The sequence below is a fragment of the Strix aluco genome, chromosome 8, assembly GCF_031877795.1.
Source record: "Strix aluco isolate bStrAlu1 chromosome 8, bStrAlu1.hap1, whole genome shotgun sequence".
NCBI classification, from domain to species: domain Eukaryota; kingdom Metazoa; phylum Chordata; class Aves; order Strigiformes; family Strigidae; genus Strix; species Strix aluco.
In genome coordinates, this window is record NC_133938.1 from 25,849,629 (window position 1) to 25,864,617 (window position 14,989).

A 14,989-nucleotide genomic window follows, 5' to 3' on the forward strand; every position below is an offset into this window, starting at 1 on the left:
CGTCTTGACATTTGCGCATTCTTTTGGTGCTGAATAATGCAGAAGTGATGTTTGTGATCTCTTTGCATTTCCAGTGCAACGAGAGGAGAGGTATTTCTCATGTAATACGTATTTCTCATGAAAAAATATACATAGGTATATCAGGGCCCTAAATATCATTCTCAGAGTGCAAACAAATTGTCAGGTCCGGGGGCTAATTCTGTAAAGTGTTGTCATGAAAAGCTTAAGGCTTCTTTCCTAATGATCATGGTTGAGCTTTTACAAAATTTTAACATAGATTGTCATTGGCAACAAAAATACTCTTCTGTCAAAAGGTTCCATTGTACAATAGGAATAATAGGGACAAGCTAAAGTTTTCAATAAAGGTGGATTTTATTCCATTAAAAGGAGTGCTCTGCATAGTTAGCACCCATGCTAGGTTCATATTTTATACCTAGGATCTGAAACCATTTCAGTTCTTTACTTGGAGCACATTAAATATGATAACTGGATCTTATAATGATGTACAAATCCATGGGCTGTTGTGAGACTCCACTGTTCATAAGGTAATGTCATACCTTATGATCATATTGGACCTTAGTCTTTTTTTCTGTTTTTCTGAAGTGGGGATAATACTTATGTACTTCACAGTAACGATATATGAATGAATTTGTTTGTATTCATGAAATGCTCAGATTTTAGTGAGGCAAAACCCAAGCTGCAGAATATTGTCGTAAATACAGAAAGATTATCTTAGAGATACATGCTGCTGTTTTCTGAAGTGTCTCTCACTAAATCAGAATTCTTTAACCAGTGATAAACACTAGGTAACCATTACAACTAGAGCTGGTGCATTTAAACAGTCACTCTCACAGTCCACTGCCATGCAGGGAGGCAAGGTAAGTCATAAGAAGATTAATTCTTGCAAATAATGCTATTAGGCTTTCACAAAGTATCTCAAGGTATAGTCTGTTAAGGAAAGAGCTGTCATGAATAACACAAGTCAGTCTTAGCTGCTGTGGTAATTTATATGGATGAAGAACGTAAAACTTACACTTGCAGTAAATGGTATCTCTTACAGTTGTTGAAGAGGAGCACTATGTGCAGTAGAGTTGAAATAGAAATGTCCCATGAGTTCTGTAATGGAAACTGATAAAGAAATAGCAAATTCCTAAATTCCTCCAGATATAGCCTAATTTCAGTGCTGCCATGAATGTTCTGAGGTATGCTCCCTTCGTATGGCCATTATGGCCCAGAGTGTGTGAATTGTGAGTTCAACCTCAGCTTTCCTTCTGGGGGACTATCCAGAGAAAGACTGACCTAACAATGAGTTTGGTGTGGGAGCTAAACATGTGAGAAATGATTACTGCTTACTGTGAAGAAAACAGTTTGATCAATAGTGAATAAAGAGAAAAGTAAGAAACTAGTGAGCATGCTGTATTCTCAGAGTCTGAAACCATTTGAAAAGCTGTCTGCCTCCTTCCTGGAGTAGTCCGCGGGCCAGGGAAAACGGTTATACTCTGTCATTCAAAGAGAATATCCTGACCAGTTCCAAAAATCAAGAAAAAAGAGGAGAAGTAAGAACTCTGTGACAAAATTAGAGGAGGAAGGGAAAACTGAGAAGGAACCAATTCTGATGACTATTGGAACATCTCCTTACCAGGATGCTACCGACTGAAGAAATGTTAAATATTATTAGTGGATAGAGTTATTAAACGCGTGTCCAAATGTTCTTTCAAGATCAGAGGTTTTAGTAGAGATGGAAAAAATACTTTAAAGTGCTAATTTCTTTTTTTGTGTGTTGGATTTTTACAGGCAGCAAGTGCCTGAGGGCATCCTGTGCTGGTACAGCCCTTGCCTACATTGGTCTTGTAATGCTGGAGCTGCTAGAGACTGGCAGGGAGCAGTGAGAGAAGGTCCTCCTCTTCCTTTTTCCCCCCTGTACTTTTGAACACAGGAGTATATGGAGATCACAGAGTCTGAAATGGAGATAGGGCAGCACTGTAGAAATATCTCTAGAAAAGCAGTAACTTCTTTCCCATGCTTAGAATATAGCAACACTTTTTTGTTTTGCTGCAAAAGTGCCCAGCATCACAAAGTTGATTTTGTAAGGGAAACTTCCACAGCAGTCTAACAGTGTAAAAGGCATCCTGTACTGATCATGAATAGAATTTAGGCAGAAAAGATGTATGTCTGCATCCCCATTGCAGCCCTTCTACAATTCCAGAGTGGTAAGAAGCCTATATATACACCAAGCCCTAATTCTGTTTTTCAGCAATTCACATGTGTAGTATTTGTATATGTATTTGGAATTTCTCCTTAAACCAGCTAACTTTGAATGGGTCCTTGATAGTAACAGCATTTTCCTTCTTGAACCTTTGCTTGTAAGGGAATAATAATTAGCTAATGGTACCTCCAGACCTTTCCATTTTGAACTTGAGTGCCTGCCTTGCCTATGGGAGAAGCCTGAGTCCCACTGAAAAGATGAGCAGTGCCCTTGAAACCTCCTTAAATTAAAAGTTGTCTTTTTTCTCTGTATCTCCTCTTTTTTTATGCTCATTCTTTCCTTGAACAGTCTTGTCTTCTTCTAAGGTCTCAGAATCAAGAGAAAATGACCTTTTAAACTGTGATGACAGGCCATGAAATAAAGTGGATTAACTTGATGTAATGGAGGAGTCATGGACTACTGTGATGTGAACAGCTGAAGGACAGACAAGGAAATAAAGCAGAAATTAAAATTTGGAGTTTGGGGACAAGATGAGAACTCTGCTATTCATCTGCTTGATTTCATTTTTGTAAGACTCACATCACTTTAGATATCTAAGAAAGATGGCAGCTCTGTGGTCATTGTACTGATGGTTAAGAAGGGGATTTGAAAAATGAAGAAACCAAAAATATATATATATGTCTTTTTAGCTTCCCAAGTTAGTGATAATGTGCCTACTATCCTACCTATTGCTCATAAATAATATTTATGTCTGTATAATACTGTCACAGGCCAGGAGAGTGCAGTATGGCGGGCTAAGACATAGTCTATCCTGTCATCTGCTAGGTAGTCTACCTATAGCAGCATGTAAAGATGTTTAGGGAAATAGAAGTGTGATGCCCTGTGTGCTTTCACCCTGGCTTAAGTGCAGAATAAGAGTCCAGATGATTCAGTTTTTAAGCACTGGCCTCATGATATTTACAGTTCAGTATCTGGGTTGAGGTTTTCCTTAGTTTGTTGAATGTTCAGTACTCTCCCACATTGGCCATTTATCTGCCTCATCTTCTGGCTCCAGGAGACAGTTTCTTTCCCCCATGCATTTGCCAGGAATTCGATATGCATATGACACCAGTCTGATCATATCATTTTCTCTTCCAGCAGTCCAACAGACTGGGAAAAGGGCCAAGGAAATTTAAAACGGAAAAACAGAAAACAAGACAAATAAACGAAAAGGCCAAAAACCACTTAGGAATTCATGATGCCAAAGCAAGCAGTGGTGCTGGTGGCACAGCTGGCACAGAGCGGATAACAAGACACCAGAAGTGGTAATGTTGTCAGCAGCCAGCGCTCGTCTGCATGTCAGCAGGCAGCAGACACCCTGCCTACAAATGGGTCAGTGGGCTCTGCTCCTCTTACACTCATCCTGCTGAAGCAGCAAAATGGATGGTCTTCATCCCTGCTCGCAGCACTGTCCCACCCACCTGGGGACCAGGGGCAGCATGGTGTTCAAGGCTTGCGGAGCAGGACCCACCTGCCTTGCACACTCACTGCTCCTTGGGCTCAGTTCAACACTGGAATGTGTCACTTGATAGACCTTGCAAGTTCAGAAGCTCTTTAATTTTGACGTGGTGTTAAGTTTATTACAACCTGGTGAAATGAGTCACTACCAAATCCATAGCTCTGCCCTCCTCCTTTTCCATATGTTTTCATGAGCAAAGTGAAAAGTTTAACCTTTCAAATAACAGTCTTTTTAAAAAATGTGCAGGGCTAGAGCATACAATATATCCACGGTATGAAAGGACACAGCTCTAGGGTAACTATTCCCTCTAGCTAGAAGTAACAAATCACAAGCCCTTTAAACGAAAGCCCAATCTATTAAAAGTACTGTTGTGCTAGGGGGCCAGCAGACCAAGGTAATATAAAAAATCTAGGGTTTGCTACTGCAGAAGTAGAGACCTCTTGAAATCTGAGCATCTCTGAACCCTTTGATTTAAAAGGGAGCTGGAGAAGTTTAACCCTTCGTAGAACCTGCGCAGAAATTTTCCATCTTGGATCTGGGATAAGGCATATATCCAATGGCCTCAAAGAGTTTCTAGCTGGGATAAAGTCTCCAGACTGGGATTTTTATGTCTTATTTTTAAGAATCAAATTGTGAAATAATTTTGTTTGCAGATTTGTTCCAAGAATTTTAGTAGGACTACTGACTATTTTCAAGTCACCTAACAATCACTATCTATAACAAGATCCTGCCAGATAATATTTATTACTTTCTCCCAGCTGGGTAGGGAAATACTTTATCCTGACATAGGCATGTGTTTAGGCTCCATTATCTCCTGCCCTTGGGGCTAAAATTGTAGTCCAAAAGGTAGGTATTCTCAGTTTTTCAGTTGAATTACAGTATTTTGTTTGCAATCTTATCCACTAAGTTCAAAGACACCATTTTCTGCTTGTTACAAAATTGACAACCATCCTCAATTTAATGACATCTTTCCATTGATTTCAATGGCTTTTGGATCAGGCCCTCCCAATGCAGGGTATGCAGATTATTATTTCTTCATATTAGTCTGAACAGTGAAGTGTGATTATAATGTTCTGTGAGTGCTTTACTGAGTAAAGAGCCATAATAAAATACTGAATGTGATTTATTAAAGAAAATCTTTGTCCTCTTTCAATAGGAATCTGGGGTTTTATATCTAAAGAACACACAATTATTCAAGCGTTAAGGCTGGAAGAACTCCTGACCCACAGCCACAGAAATGTAGGACTTTGGCTGTCAGTGAAATGTACTGATACCCAGATGAGAGGATCTGACCTCTTGTCCAGTTGACTGTTAGTTCATATACATTAGATAAGCACCCATATACTAGAGTGATCCTGATCAGCAATTCGTCTGCTACCTTGAATCATACTACTGCTATCAACTCTAATCCTAAATCTTCTTTAATTCCTAGTAAAACACATGATTTATTTATTATGAATTTGGCTATAATTGGAGAAACTACTTATCATCATCAGAAGTGAATGTTTCCACTCTACCCTATAGGCTTTTCTCTCAACACTTCTGACATACAAGGAGGCTGAGGTTCATTTTGAACACTTTCTACTTCCAGATTACCTGGGGGAAGGAGAAGGGCCAGAGAGACCTGCACAGTGCTACTGGGGGGACTGGGGAGGTTAGCTGCATTGTACCTAAGGGCTGTTAGAACAAAGCCTGGGAACCTAGGGTGCTAGGTGACAGTTAGAGCAATCCTGCTGTTTTCTCGATAAATATGTAAATTGCTCGGCAATGTTGTATCTCACACAGGCCAGTAAAATAAAAAAAGAGTTTAAAATTTAAGCCCTGCTGAAAAACACAGGCAGGGAAGGATGTGACAAGAGTAGCAAGATTAATCTTGTTTTGCCACTATTTTGCAGCATGTTACTGAATGACATTTCACATGCAGCTTTTACAACCATCCCTTGTTAAAGATTATGTTCTTCTTGCCTCCAGATGTCTGGGTACACTGTTTGGTAAGGATAACTATTTTGGGTTTTTTTTCTAATGAAAGTTAGATATAGTACCCAACAGGTACATGGATAACTAAACTTACATAAGATTTTAAAAAAAGAAATGTAATTTGCATATGAAGTCAGTAGAAATTTCAGAGTCTCCAAGACTTCTCTCAGTCATGCTTTGGAGAGTTCTACATTGTGAATGAGTAGTTTATCTATTGAAAAAAAATGAATTAATAGATTTAAATAGATTCTGACACTTTTTTTTTCAGACCAGTTAAGAGTCTACCTGTACTCCCTGGGAAGTAGGGAGTGAAACCAGCAGAATCATGACCCAGATCAGGCAAACAAGCCAGGTGAAGGCAATTGATAAGGAAATGAGAGGATAAAGGATGATGATTAAACAAGGAAACGCCTTCTGCATTGCCTCACAGAGCATAGAAGTTTTTTAATTAGAGTGGGGAGGAAAAGAAACTTGAGAGCTGGACATCACTGGAAGGAAGCAAAGAGAAAGAAGTGGTATGTGAAGAGGTAAGGGTGTTTAGGACAGCCTGAGGGATATCAAAAGCCTTAGTAGAAGCCTCATAATATACTCTCTTTGGCAGAACAAAAGAACAACAGCAACACTTAGTGACAGGATGGGGAAGGACAGTTAAGGGGAAGGGAAGGAACAAAAGCAAACACATCTCAATGCCACTTTGAAGAAAATACATGGGGAATTCAGAGTGAAAGTTGTGCTCTCTATATACTTTTGTACCTGCCTTGTTGGAGACAGCAGTCATGCAACTCACTGGGAGGCATAAGAAAGTCTGTAAAATGCTTAGGACATAAATGGAATGAGGGATTGAAAACTGGTTAACTTAATACAGCTATTGATTATTCTTTCCTTCAGAAGAAACAAGAGAATGGAGTTGACAGAAAAATACTGTAGACCCATAAGTGTACAATCCAAACCCAACTTGTTTGTGGCTGTGCTAAATTGTGCAGGCTGTGTTAAATGCAAATCTTAACACATCTTTTATAGGATTATGGTTACCTGTAATTTTGATAAGGGTTTTTTTTTTTCCTTAAGGACACAGCTATGCACACAACTTGGTTATTTTTCATTCAAGCTGTAGAATATCACCAACACACTACACTGCCAAATCTATACAAAACCTTGCCTTGTGCTCAGATGAAGAAGTGTTCCTGCCAGTCCCCAGTGCCGCTATGTAGAATTATGCAAGGAGTGTACAGACAGAAACAGCGAAAGCTTGGGAGTGTTGTTTCATGGTTGTTTTATGAACACACTCTCTCATTTTTTATTCATAGTTTTCATTCGTGTAATATATTACCTGTGCACAGTGAATTTCAACCTCATGATACAACACCCGCTAACTGAAGCTTAGGGCCTAGTTCGAGCGAGTGCGGCTCTGGACGGTGAAGCTTTGCAGACAAGGCAGTGGAGGAGACGGCGTTGCTGCTGCTGCCTGGGCTGCCTTAGGGGCCTCCACACCTGGACCCCGCTGCTCTCTTCCTATAAATTGTTCAGGCTCGCAACTCGTGCAACCACCTCCCTTCATTCCATACCAATCCCTACAGAAACACGAGTGTGGTGACCGCCAGAGGGACCCTTTGCACTATGGCACCTTCAAACGCGTAACTTAATTTAAACATTTATTTACAGCCAGGCCTAAACATCAGAATACTTCAGTGCATCATTTCCTAGGCTTTCACCAAGGGAATCTTACCGGTAAAGCCAGGCTTACAGCTACAGATATAGCCCTCAGCTGAGTCGTAGCGGAAGGCCGGCGGCAGGCCTGGGACGCTCCCGTAGCGGCTGGCCCAGGAGCGCTCGACGCAGACCCCCCCGGAGAGGCAGGGGCTGCTGCTGCACTCCTCGATGTCCTCCTCGCAGCGGGAGCCCACATAGCCTGCAGAGAGCCCAGAGGAGAAGGCATTTAACTCATGTGCATTCCTTCATTCCAGACCCGAAAATACTATTATGAATATATACTGTGACTACTAGATGCACTTGGCTTCAGACTCTGTCATGTGCTAAAAGATTCCCTCTGTTTCTCAAAGGTGTGAACGTTTCCTTGCAGCTCTATGTCAGGGCTCAGCAGCAGGATATTGCTGTGGCTGTTCTGCGTTAGCTAGCTGAGATTTGCTGGGCTGTACAGACTTTGGGGTTTTTTAGGAAGTAATGTGGAGATCCGTGTGGATAACAAGGCATGCCGCCTTGTGTTGTAGATATGCTCTCAGGCTGTGTGAAGTTTTCCATCTCTTTTACACCACCTCCCTATGACAGAGGAGGGCAGGGAGTGTAAATTATTTTGTGTTTGTGAAGTGCTTTATCTGGAATTTGAAGTGCCACAAAACTCCCCAATTTCTGGAAAATGCTAAGGGTTCTGCCTAATTTTTTGATTTCTAATGCACCAAGAACCATGTAGTCCAACAACACTGTGGCATTTACTCCTCACAGTGTGATGTGCTCCTGCAACCTCAGTAAGGACACAGACATTAAACTTTCTAGAGAGACTTCTTGTAGTTAGTCCATGTGCTGAAAGATTCACCGTGTCTCTCAAGAACACAGGGTCTGTATCCCCAGTGGGAGTGTGGGAGCCTTTTTACAAATGGCTGGATATGCAAACATTGGTGGTGGAGAACACAGCCCAGTGTGTTCCACCCTATGCTGCCAGTCAGAAGAACTTGCACTAGCGACGTGAAGGAGACCAGTTTCCTGATGTAACACCTAGTTTAATTTTTATTCATAAACAGACAAATATTTTGCATTGAAAAGTAAGTTTTTAGGTGGTTTAAAGGTCATGTTAATGAAGGGTCAGCTGCAGCAGTGATTCATTTATTACAAGGGTTGAAGGATTAAGCAACTGGGAGTTGGAAGCTGGATCCCAACTTTGACTTATCTCCTGTCTTGACATCATAACACTGGAACTTTTGGTTTTGCCCACCTTGGCTGTGCAGGGAAATCAGTCCTTAGCTGGGAAAGGAGAGCAACTCACCCATAAGGCTCTGACTCATGGTGAGTGAAGCCTGTCTAAACACAAGCCTATAGAGTATTTTTAAGGTTCAACCTGTAGCTTCAGCCTGTTATTGTATCAGCAAAAAAATGAGGACACCTCTACTACACAAGGAAAGAGAGTGCTTATAGGAGAACTTAGAACTTACCTGGCCAACAGTGGCATATGTAATTGTCAGCATTGTCCTCACAAGTGCCGTTATTGTAGCATGGTTGTGACCAACATAAGGGAGCTAGGGTCTCACAGTGTAGGCCCATAAATCCAGTACCAGTACAGTTGCAGCTGTACCTGTAACACAGAATGCAATGCTCACTCTAGCTGGAAGTCAGGAGATCTGGGCTTTGCTCCCAAACCTGAGCAGGCTTCTTGTGTAGCCTTGGCTAGCAGCTTGCACAGTTGAGTCCAGGCTTAAGACCACCATCTGGTGCTCCAGGAGAAACCGCAGAAATTGGGAACCAACAATGAGATTTTTCCTGAAATATGTGGGGTTTGTCTGGGGAAAAAACCTGCTTGTGAATTTAAAATGGTTTTGACAGATCATTTCTTCTAAGAATTATTAAACTCTTTTTATTATTATTTTATTTTTGGGAAAGAAGTTTCTGTCATTTCCAATGCAATTTTTGTAGGCTTAACATTATTCACAAAATGAAAAGGGAAGAGGCACTAAGTGTGTTAGTATCCCTTTCTCTTGAAATGGTAGAAATTGAATTGGAAAAAAGTAAGGCAATTTCTGTTCCTCAACTAAGTGATATTTTCTCTTTGATGAAAAACAGTATTTTATTTTCAGGTTAGAACAAAAATGTCAATTGTTTTAATAGTTCCAATAATAATAGTAATACAGGTTTCCTTTTGACAGCAATGTTACTATTATGGGTTTAGAAGTAAACAAATTAGTATGTATAAATGAACAGTGTGCAGGTAATCAGTAACATCTGGGGTTTTTTCTTTGTGATTTTTTTTTTCAGGTGAGCTAATTATTATAAGATACATAACTGTTATGCTTAGGTCATAAGGTATAAGGTCAACTTGTACATGTCATAAATACAGACAGGTCTTTATAAGATAACTGTGTTAAATGTGCATACTTGAATGATCTTTGTCTAATAATTATCAGAAACAAAAATTTATTCTTATATTGCTTCACTATATTAAAATGATATGCTGCTTATTGTACAATTGAAATCATGGGGAATCTTGATGAATAAGACATAAGTATACATATTTGATAATTTCTGTTCTTAATATCTAAGTCTTAGACTTGGAGTAAATATATGGAGAGAAAGTGAAATTGTTGAACGTAGGGGAACATCAGAGAAAAACTGGCTCCTGCAGTCTAACAGACCAAAAAGCGTAAACTTTTTACTACACTATTTAAGTGTTCATAAGCAGAAACTTCTGGCAGACCAGTTTATTACTAGTGTATGGATTATTCTTAAATCAAAATCAGAGGTGACTTAGACCAGGTGGCATTTGAATTTAGGATATAAAAAGTAATGAGGAAGATGTGAATTAGAAAAATAATTTTCATTCTGAGGTATGTTTTCAAAACAGAAGTCTCTTTCTTCTGCTGTATTTTTCGCACATTTCCTCCAAGTCCCTTCAGTTTGGTGCTGTTCAGCTTTGTGGCAAGAGATTTTTTTCTGCTTTAGTCCATCTTCTTTTTACCCTTTGGTCCAGAATCATGGAGCAGTGAGGAATATTCACAACTCACTGCTTAATGTGAAGCCCTATCTCTGTGTCTTTTTTTCTCGGATACCTTTAAGTGTTTGGCATTGCTGTTGACCTTCAGAGATTCTGGAGGATGCCCTGCTTGTGGGAAGTCTATGACTAAGCTGGCAGATGGCTTTTTCTATTAAGAGTGATACTCTTAGATACTCTACCTAACATTATTTTGGGGCTTCTTGTTTGATGGTCTCCCAATATGCAAAAAGCAATATGTGCAGATGTTCTTTCCTATGCAATCAGAAGAGCATTGGAGGTCCTGGGAATATTTCCTATGGAAAAAAGGCTTGGAGCATGCAGAGGTATCCTCTGTGCCTGCACACAGCAGGTTTTGCAGGTCCTACTAAGGAACCTCTGTAAATTGTTGAGTTTAAATAAGAAATGTTTGATAATGTGAAACTTTTTTTTTTTAAGACATCAAGTTCTACTTTGTTGCATTCATGAAACATCACTGGAAGATCAGTCTGAAATTTGGGCAAGAATTTGGTTTGGTGTTTGTATTTACAGCTTTTAATGCTAAATCTGTCATCTTGCACATTGCTGTGAGAGCTGGTGACACACACAAAAGCCTCAGCTGTACTGTAGCATTAGTCAGAAACAGAAAACTACTTTTTAAAGACTACAATTCTTCATTTAACCCCAAAAATACACAAAAGAGAGGAAATTGCTAGACACCCTTCTGTTTTGAATTGCTTTGTTGTCCAATCCTTTTCATCATGTAACAAATGTGGTAAGAGCTCCAATCGGTCTCCAGATATCCTGCTGTATTACAAGCCAATTAAAATTGCTCTTACATGTACCTCAGCTTTAAAAGCTAGAAGAAAAATGAGTAGGATTAAGTCTGGCCTGAATGAGCATCCCAGTTTCTCACCTCATGCATGTATCCTGAAAAGGTTTGCAGGTTACTAAGTGGGTCTGCTGTGAACTAGTCAGGTGCAAGGTGACCTCCCTCTCCCTGCTGTCATGCTTTAGCTACACTGGAAAATAGTAAATTGCTTTGTCCTATTCAGAGTCATTTGGCGCTGCTGAAAAGGAGCTCCACAAGGTAGGTGCCATGTCACCACCTGTACAAAAGCTCATTCCCAGAACATGATCTCTTCCTCCTCTCATTCAAGGCAAGCATGCCTTTCACTGACGTGACTTTTGGACTGATTTTTGGGCACTAAAATCTTCAAAACTGCTTTATAAAAACTGGAAAATATACAATAGAGGACAAATCTTATATTGGCGAGAGGAGCGTCTACATGAATACACTTATGAACTTTCAGACTGAGCTTATGCACATGTATTTTCAGTTTGGGAATCTCATGCTGAGTGTGCAAAGCCAGTGTCAGTGAATGAATGTCAGAGTTCTGGCTGCCTGGGATGAACTTCTGCGTAGGGCTATTAACAGCAGGTGGAGAAGCTCACTTTTCTGTTGCTTTGTATACTCTTTATTTTTTAATTATTGCCCATGGACTGCAGGCTGTTTTGAATAAGGAGCTGTTATCCTATATGCCTGTAAAGTTTCTGACACATTTCCTAATGATATCTATTACTATGGTTACTATTATTACAGTTTTCCTCTGCCTCTTCTAATTCTGTCTGTTGGTGTGGGCAGCCACTGTTGGCAAATTCAATTTTATACACTCTCACATCTCTCTTGGAAACTGAAGTCTGATGAGTGTTAGAAACAGAATTCATCTCTAAATGACAATCCTCAGGGCCAGACAAACAACATGTTGTAAACATTTAAAGTAAAACTGTGAAAAATGTGAAAAATGTACTTCTTGGTCAGTCTTTGCCATAAATATTTTGTTGTCCTATTGGCTCTGACACCAGACTTGCTTTCTTTAATCCTTTTCAAATTTAAACTGAAATCAGTGCAGGATCAAGAAGTGATGTCCACAATTGGAAATTAAATCAGCTACCTGGCAGTGCAGGCTCTCGTCGAATTCCCTTTTGCAAACAGAGGAGCTACTAGCACCTTCCATTAGCGTTACCTAGCTGTACAAGACCTACCCGTTGTCACTGTCTGTGCACTGTCCCCTGTTGAGGCACGGCCGGCTGGCACACTCGTCGATGTTGGTTTCACAGAGGTGGCCAAGGAAGCCGGGTGTGCAGGAGCAGGTGAAGCTCCCCAGGGAGTCACGGCAGGTCGCCCCATTCAGGCACGGCTGTGACCAGCACTCATCTATTTCCAGCTCACAGTTTGTACCTTCAAAAGCAAAGAAAACAAGCAAATCCCAAACTTAGGAGATAGTTTTGGACATCTCAGCCAGGACTGTTTTAATTACAATATTCGCATGATTGGTTGTTTTTATTTAAACAATTGCCTATTTTTAAAAGTCATTTCCTCCTCAATGTGCATTGCAAGACTAGTTTTTTCAATGCTTGGGAGAACTTACAAAAGAACAAACCAGCTGTTATTCACAAGAATAGGTAGAATAGCAACTTTTTATGTTAGCTTGAACATAGAAACAGAATGAACTAATTTTCAGATTATTCAAACCATGCTACTATCCTATTTATATAATACAGAAGTGACTAGTAATTTAATGACCTCAGAAGAGTCCATTTAAAGCTGCACAGTTAATTGAATTCATTGGGAAACTGTCTGTTTGCCTATGTTTTATTGCTTTTTTTTTTTTAAGATTTAGCAATGTGTAAATAAATCCATGATGCCATGTTTGCACAGGTCAGAATCTTGGAGCTGCTCTTCAGAGTTAACTGATGGAACTAAATGAGTTCTAATATTAGTTTACAGCTATTTATGATAGTTGGCAGGTTAAATATACACTCCTTTTTCTTATCTCTAGCACAGTCCAGGAAACACTAAGAAAATTTCATAATTAATGCCTTACAGCTCCTGCTTTGATTATTTCAGCGGTTTGTATGCTTATACACTTATTTAGTATTTTGAGTAATAGAGTGATATTTTTTTAAACAATTTTCACCCGCCAAGTCAATTTGTTTTAACAGCTACAGTATCAGCCACAAAACAGATGCAAAATGGCAAATTATAATGAAGAAGCTGCTTTTAAGTGGACTTCCCTATCTCTTATTTGGCTTACCAAAGTAGCAGTAGTATTGTAAATAGTTTTCAGGGGAATTTCCTACTTGAAAGAGAATGTGAAGCCCTGAGAATGGGTTCCATTTCGTTGGAGAGGTGAAGTTTTCAGTACAAGATGATGGGGCGGGCTTTCAAAAGATGGGAACAGACATGTTTTGATGATGGGTATTATCTTAGCAATTTATTTAGGAGCTCACCTATAATTCTTTCTTTGTGCTGTTTTTGCCAGCTCTGTCCTGCTATGGAATTTGTATGTTTAACTCAGAACACCTTTCTCAAAACATTGAGATTACTAATATTTAGCACTGTTATTTGATTATTAATTTACTTTGACCCTTTTGAATGTAGCATCTTTGTTTAAAAAAAAAAATCCATTTTATGGATAAATACCTGGAAATATCTTAAAATGCCAAAACAAAATTTGAGGGTGTTAGCTCATAACTATTTTAAATTGTATTTAAACATTAAAGTGCAAGTTCATCTTTCCAGTAGTTAAGAAATATTACTGCTGTAATTTGAGAGAATATATTTTTATAGTTCCTTGAGACCACATATAGAACATTGGATGGGTGAAGTTGCCGGTCCCGTGCTCCCAGTTTTAGATTCACTGCTCAGCTAGCCACTACTTTCAGCAGGAGCCTGTCGCGAGATCCTAGCACAGGAACGCTCTCTTATGGCTTTATGGTAATGTACATTACATCCAGATATAGTGAGCAATCCCTCTGTGGTCATTGCCCTGTGAATTCACTGTAATTGTAAACAATGTGTTTGCAGAAGTATGTCTAGTGACCGTAAATCTGCCAGAGCTTGTTAACAGCTTACTGTGAACACTAAAAATCATGTGACAAAACAAGCCCTGTGCAACTGATCCTCAGTTCAGCCAAATTTAAAACTACAGGCCTGAGAACAGCCTGACGATTAACATGAGAACATAGCGTTGTTGTTTTGGTTCATGTCTTTAATCTATCAAGCCCAGTAACCTGCCTTCGGCAATGTTGCCTCAGAAGAAAACTTCTCTCTGTATAATGCATCCAGCCAATGCGATATGCCATGCAAACGGGGGGAATTCCTTCCCAGCCTCTACTGAATCTGCTGTCAGGCTTTCTTATATGTGAAGAAGAGAGATGAAAAGATTAGATCTGCATTTGCACCTCAGTCTAACATTCTGTTATAAATATGCTGTATGCCAAATATCATATGCCAGAAAGGAAAAAGAACACCAACAAGCCTTGCTGCAGTTATTGCATGGGGCTACACCATCAAAAGCAAAGGCATCCCATCCTAGAGCAGGCAGGGTATTGCAGCAGATACCAAACCGCACAAGTGGTTTGAATTGAGAGACTGGGAAGGTTGATATAAGTGATATTTATAACTTTTGCAGTTTCTTTGAAGAACTAAGATTATTTCTTACACTGCTTGCTTTTCAAATGAGTCCTACTGTGCACTTCTTTGTACAGCCCCAGTCAATAAAAAGCAAATGCAGGCAAGGATGAAAGAAATACAGCAAACATCTTCAAA

General features: G+C 39.7%; 1 protein-coding gene across 4 annotated transcripts in view; it reads right to left on the minus strand.

Annotated features, from left to right (window-relative positions):
• Window positions 1-14,989, minus strand: part of CRB1 (crumbs cell polarity complex component 1) — a 107,280-nt gene that overhangs the window by 57,469 nt on the left and 34,822 nt on the right. For all 4 annotated transcript variants that reach the window (XR_012624168.1, XM_074832746.1, XM_074832744.1 and 1 more), the window contains exons 3-5: window positions 12,421-12,616; window positions 8,846-8,985; window positions 7,408-7,590 (exon numbers count right to left, since the gene is read on the minus strand). Coding sequence is in view for 3 of the 4 variants with exons in the window: in XM_074832746.1 (XP_074688847.1) it covers window positions 7,408-7,590; window positions 8,846-8,985; window positions 12,421-12,616 (519 nt within the window). In the remaining variant the exon portion in view is untranslated. The remainder of the gene's footprint in view (window positions 1-7,407; window positions 7,591-8,845; window positions 8,986-12,420; window positions 12,617-14,989) is intronic.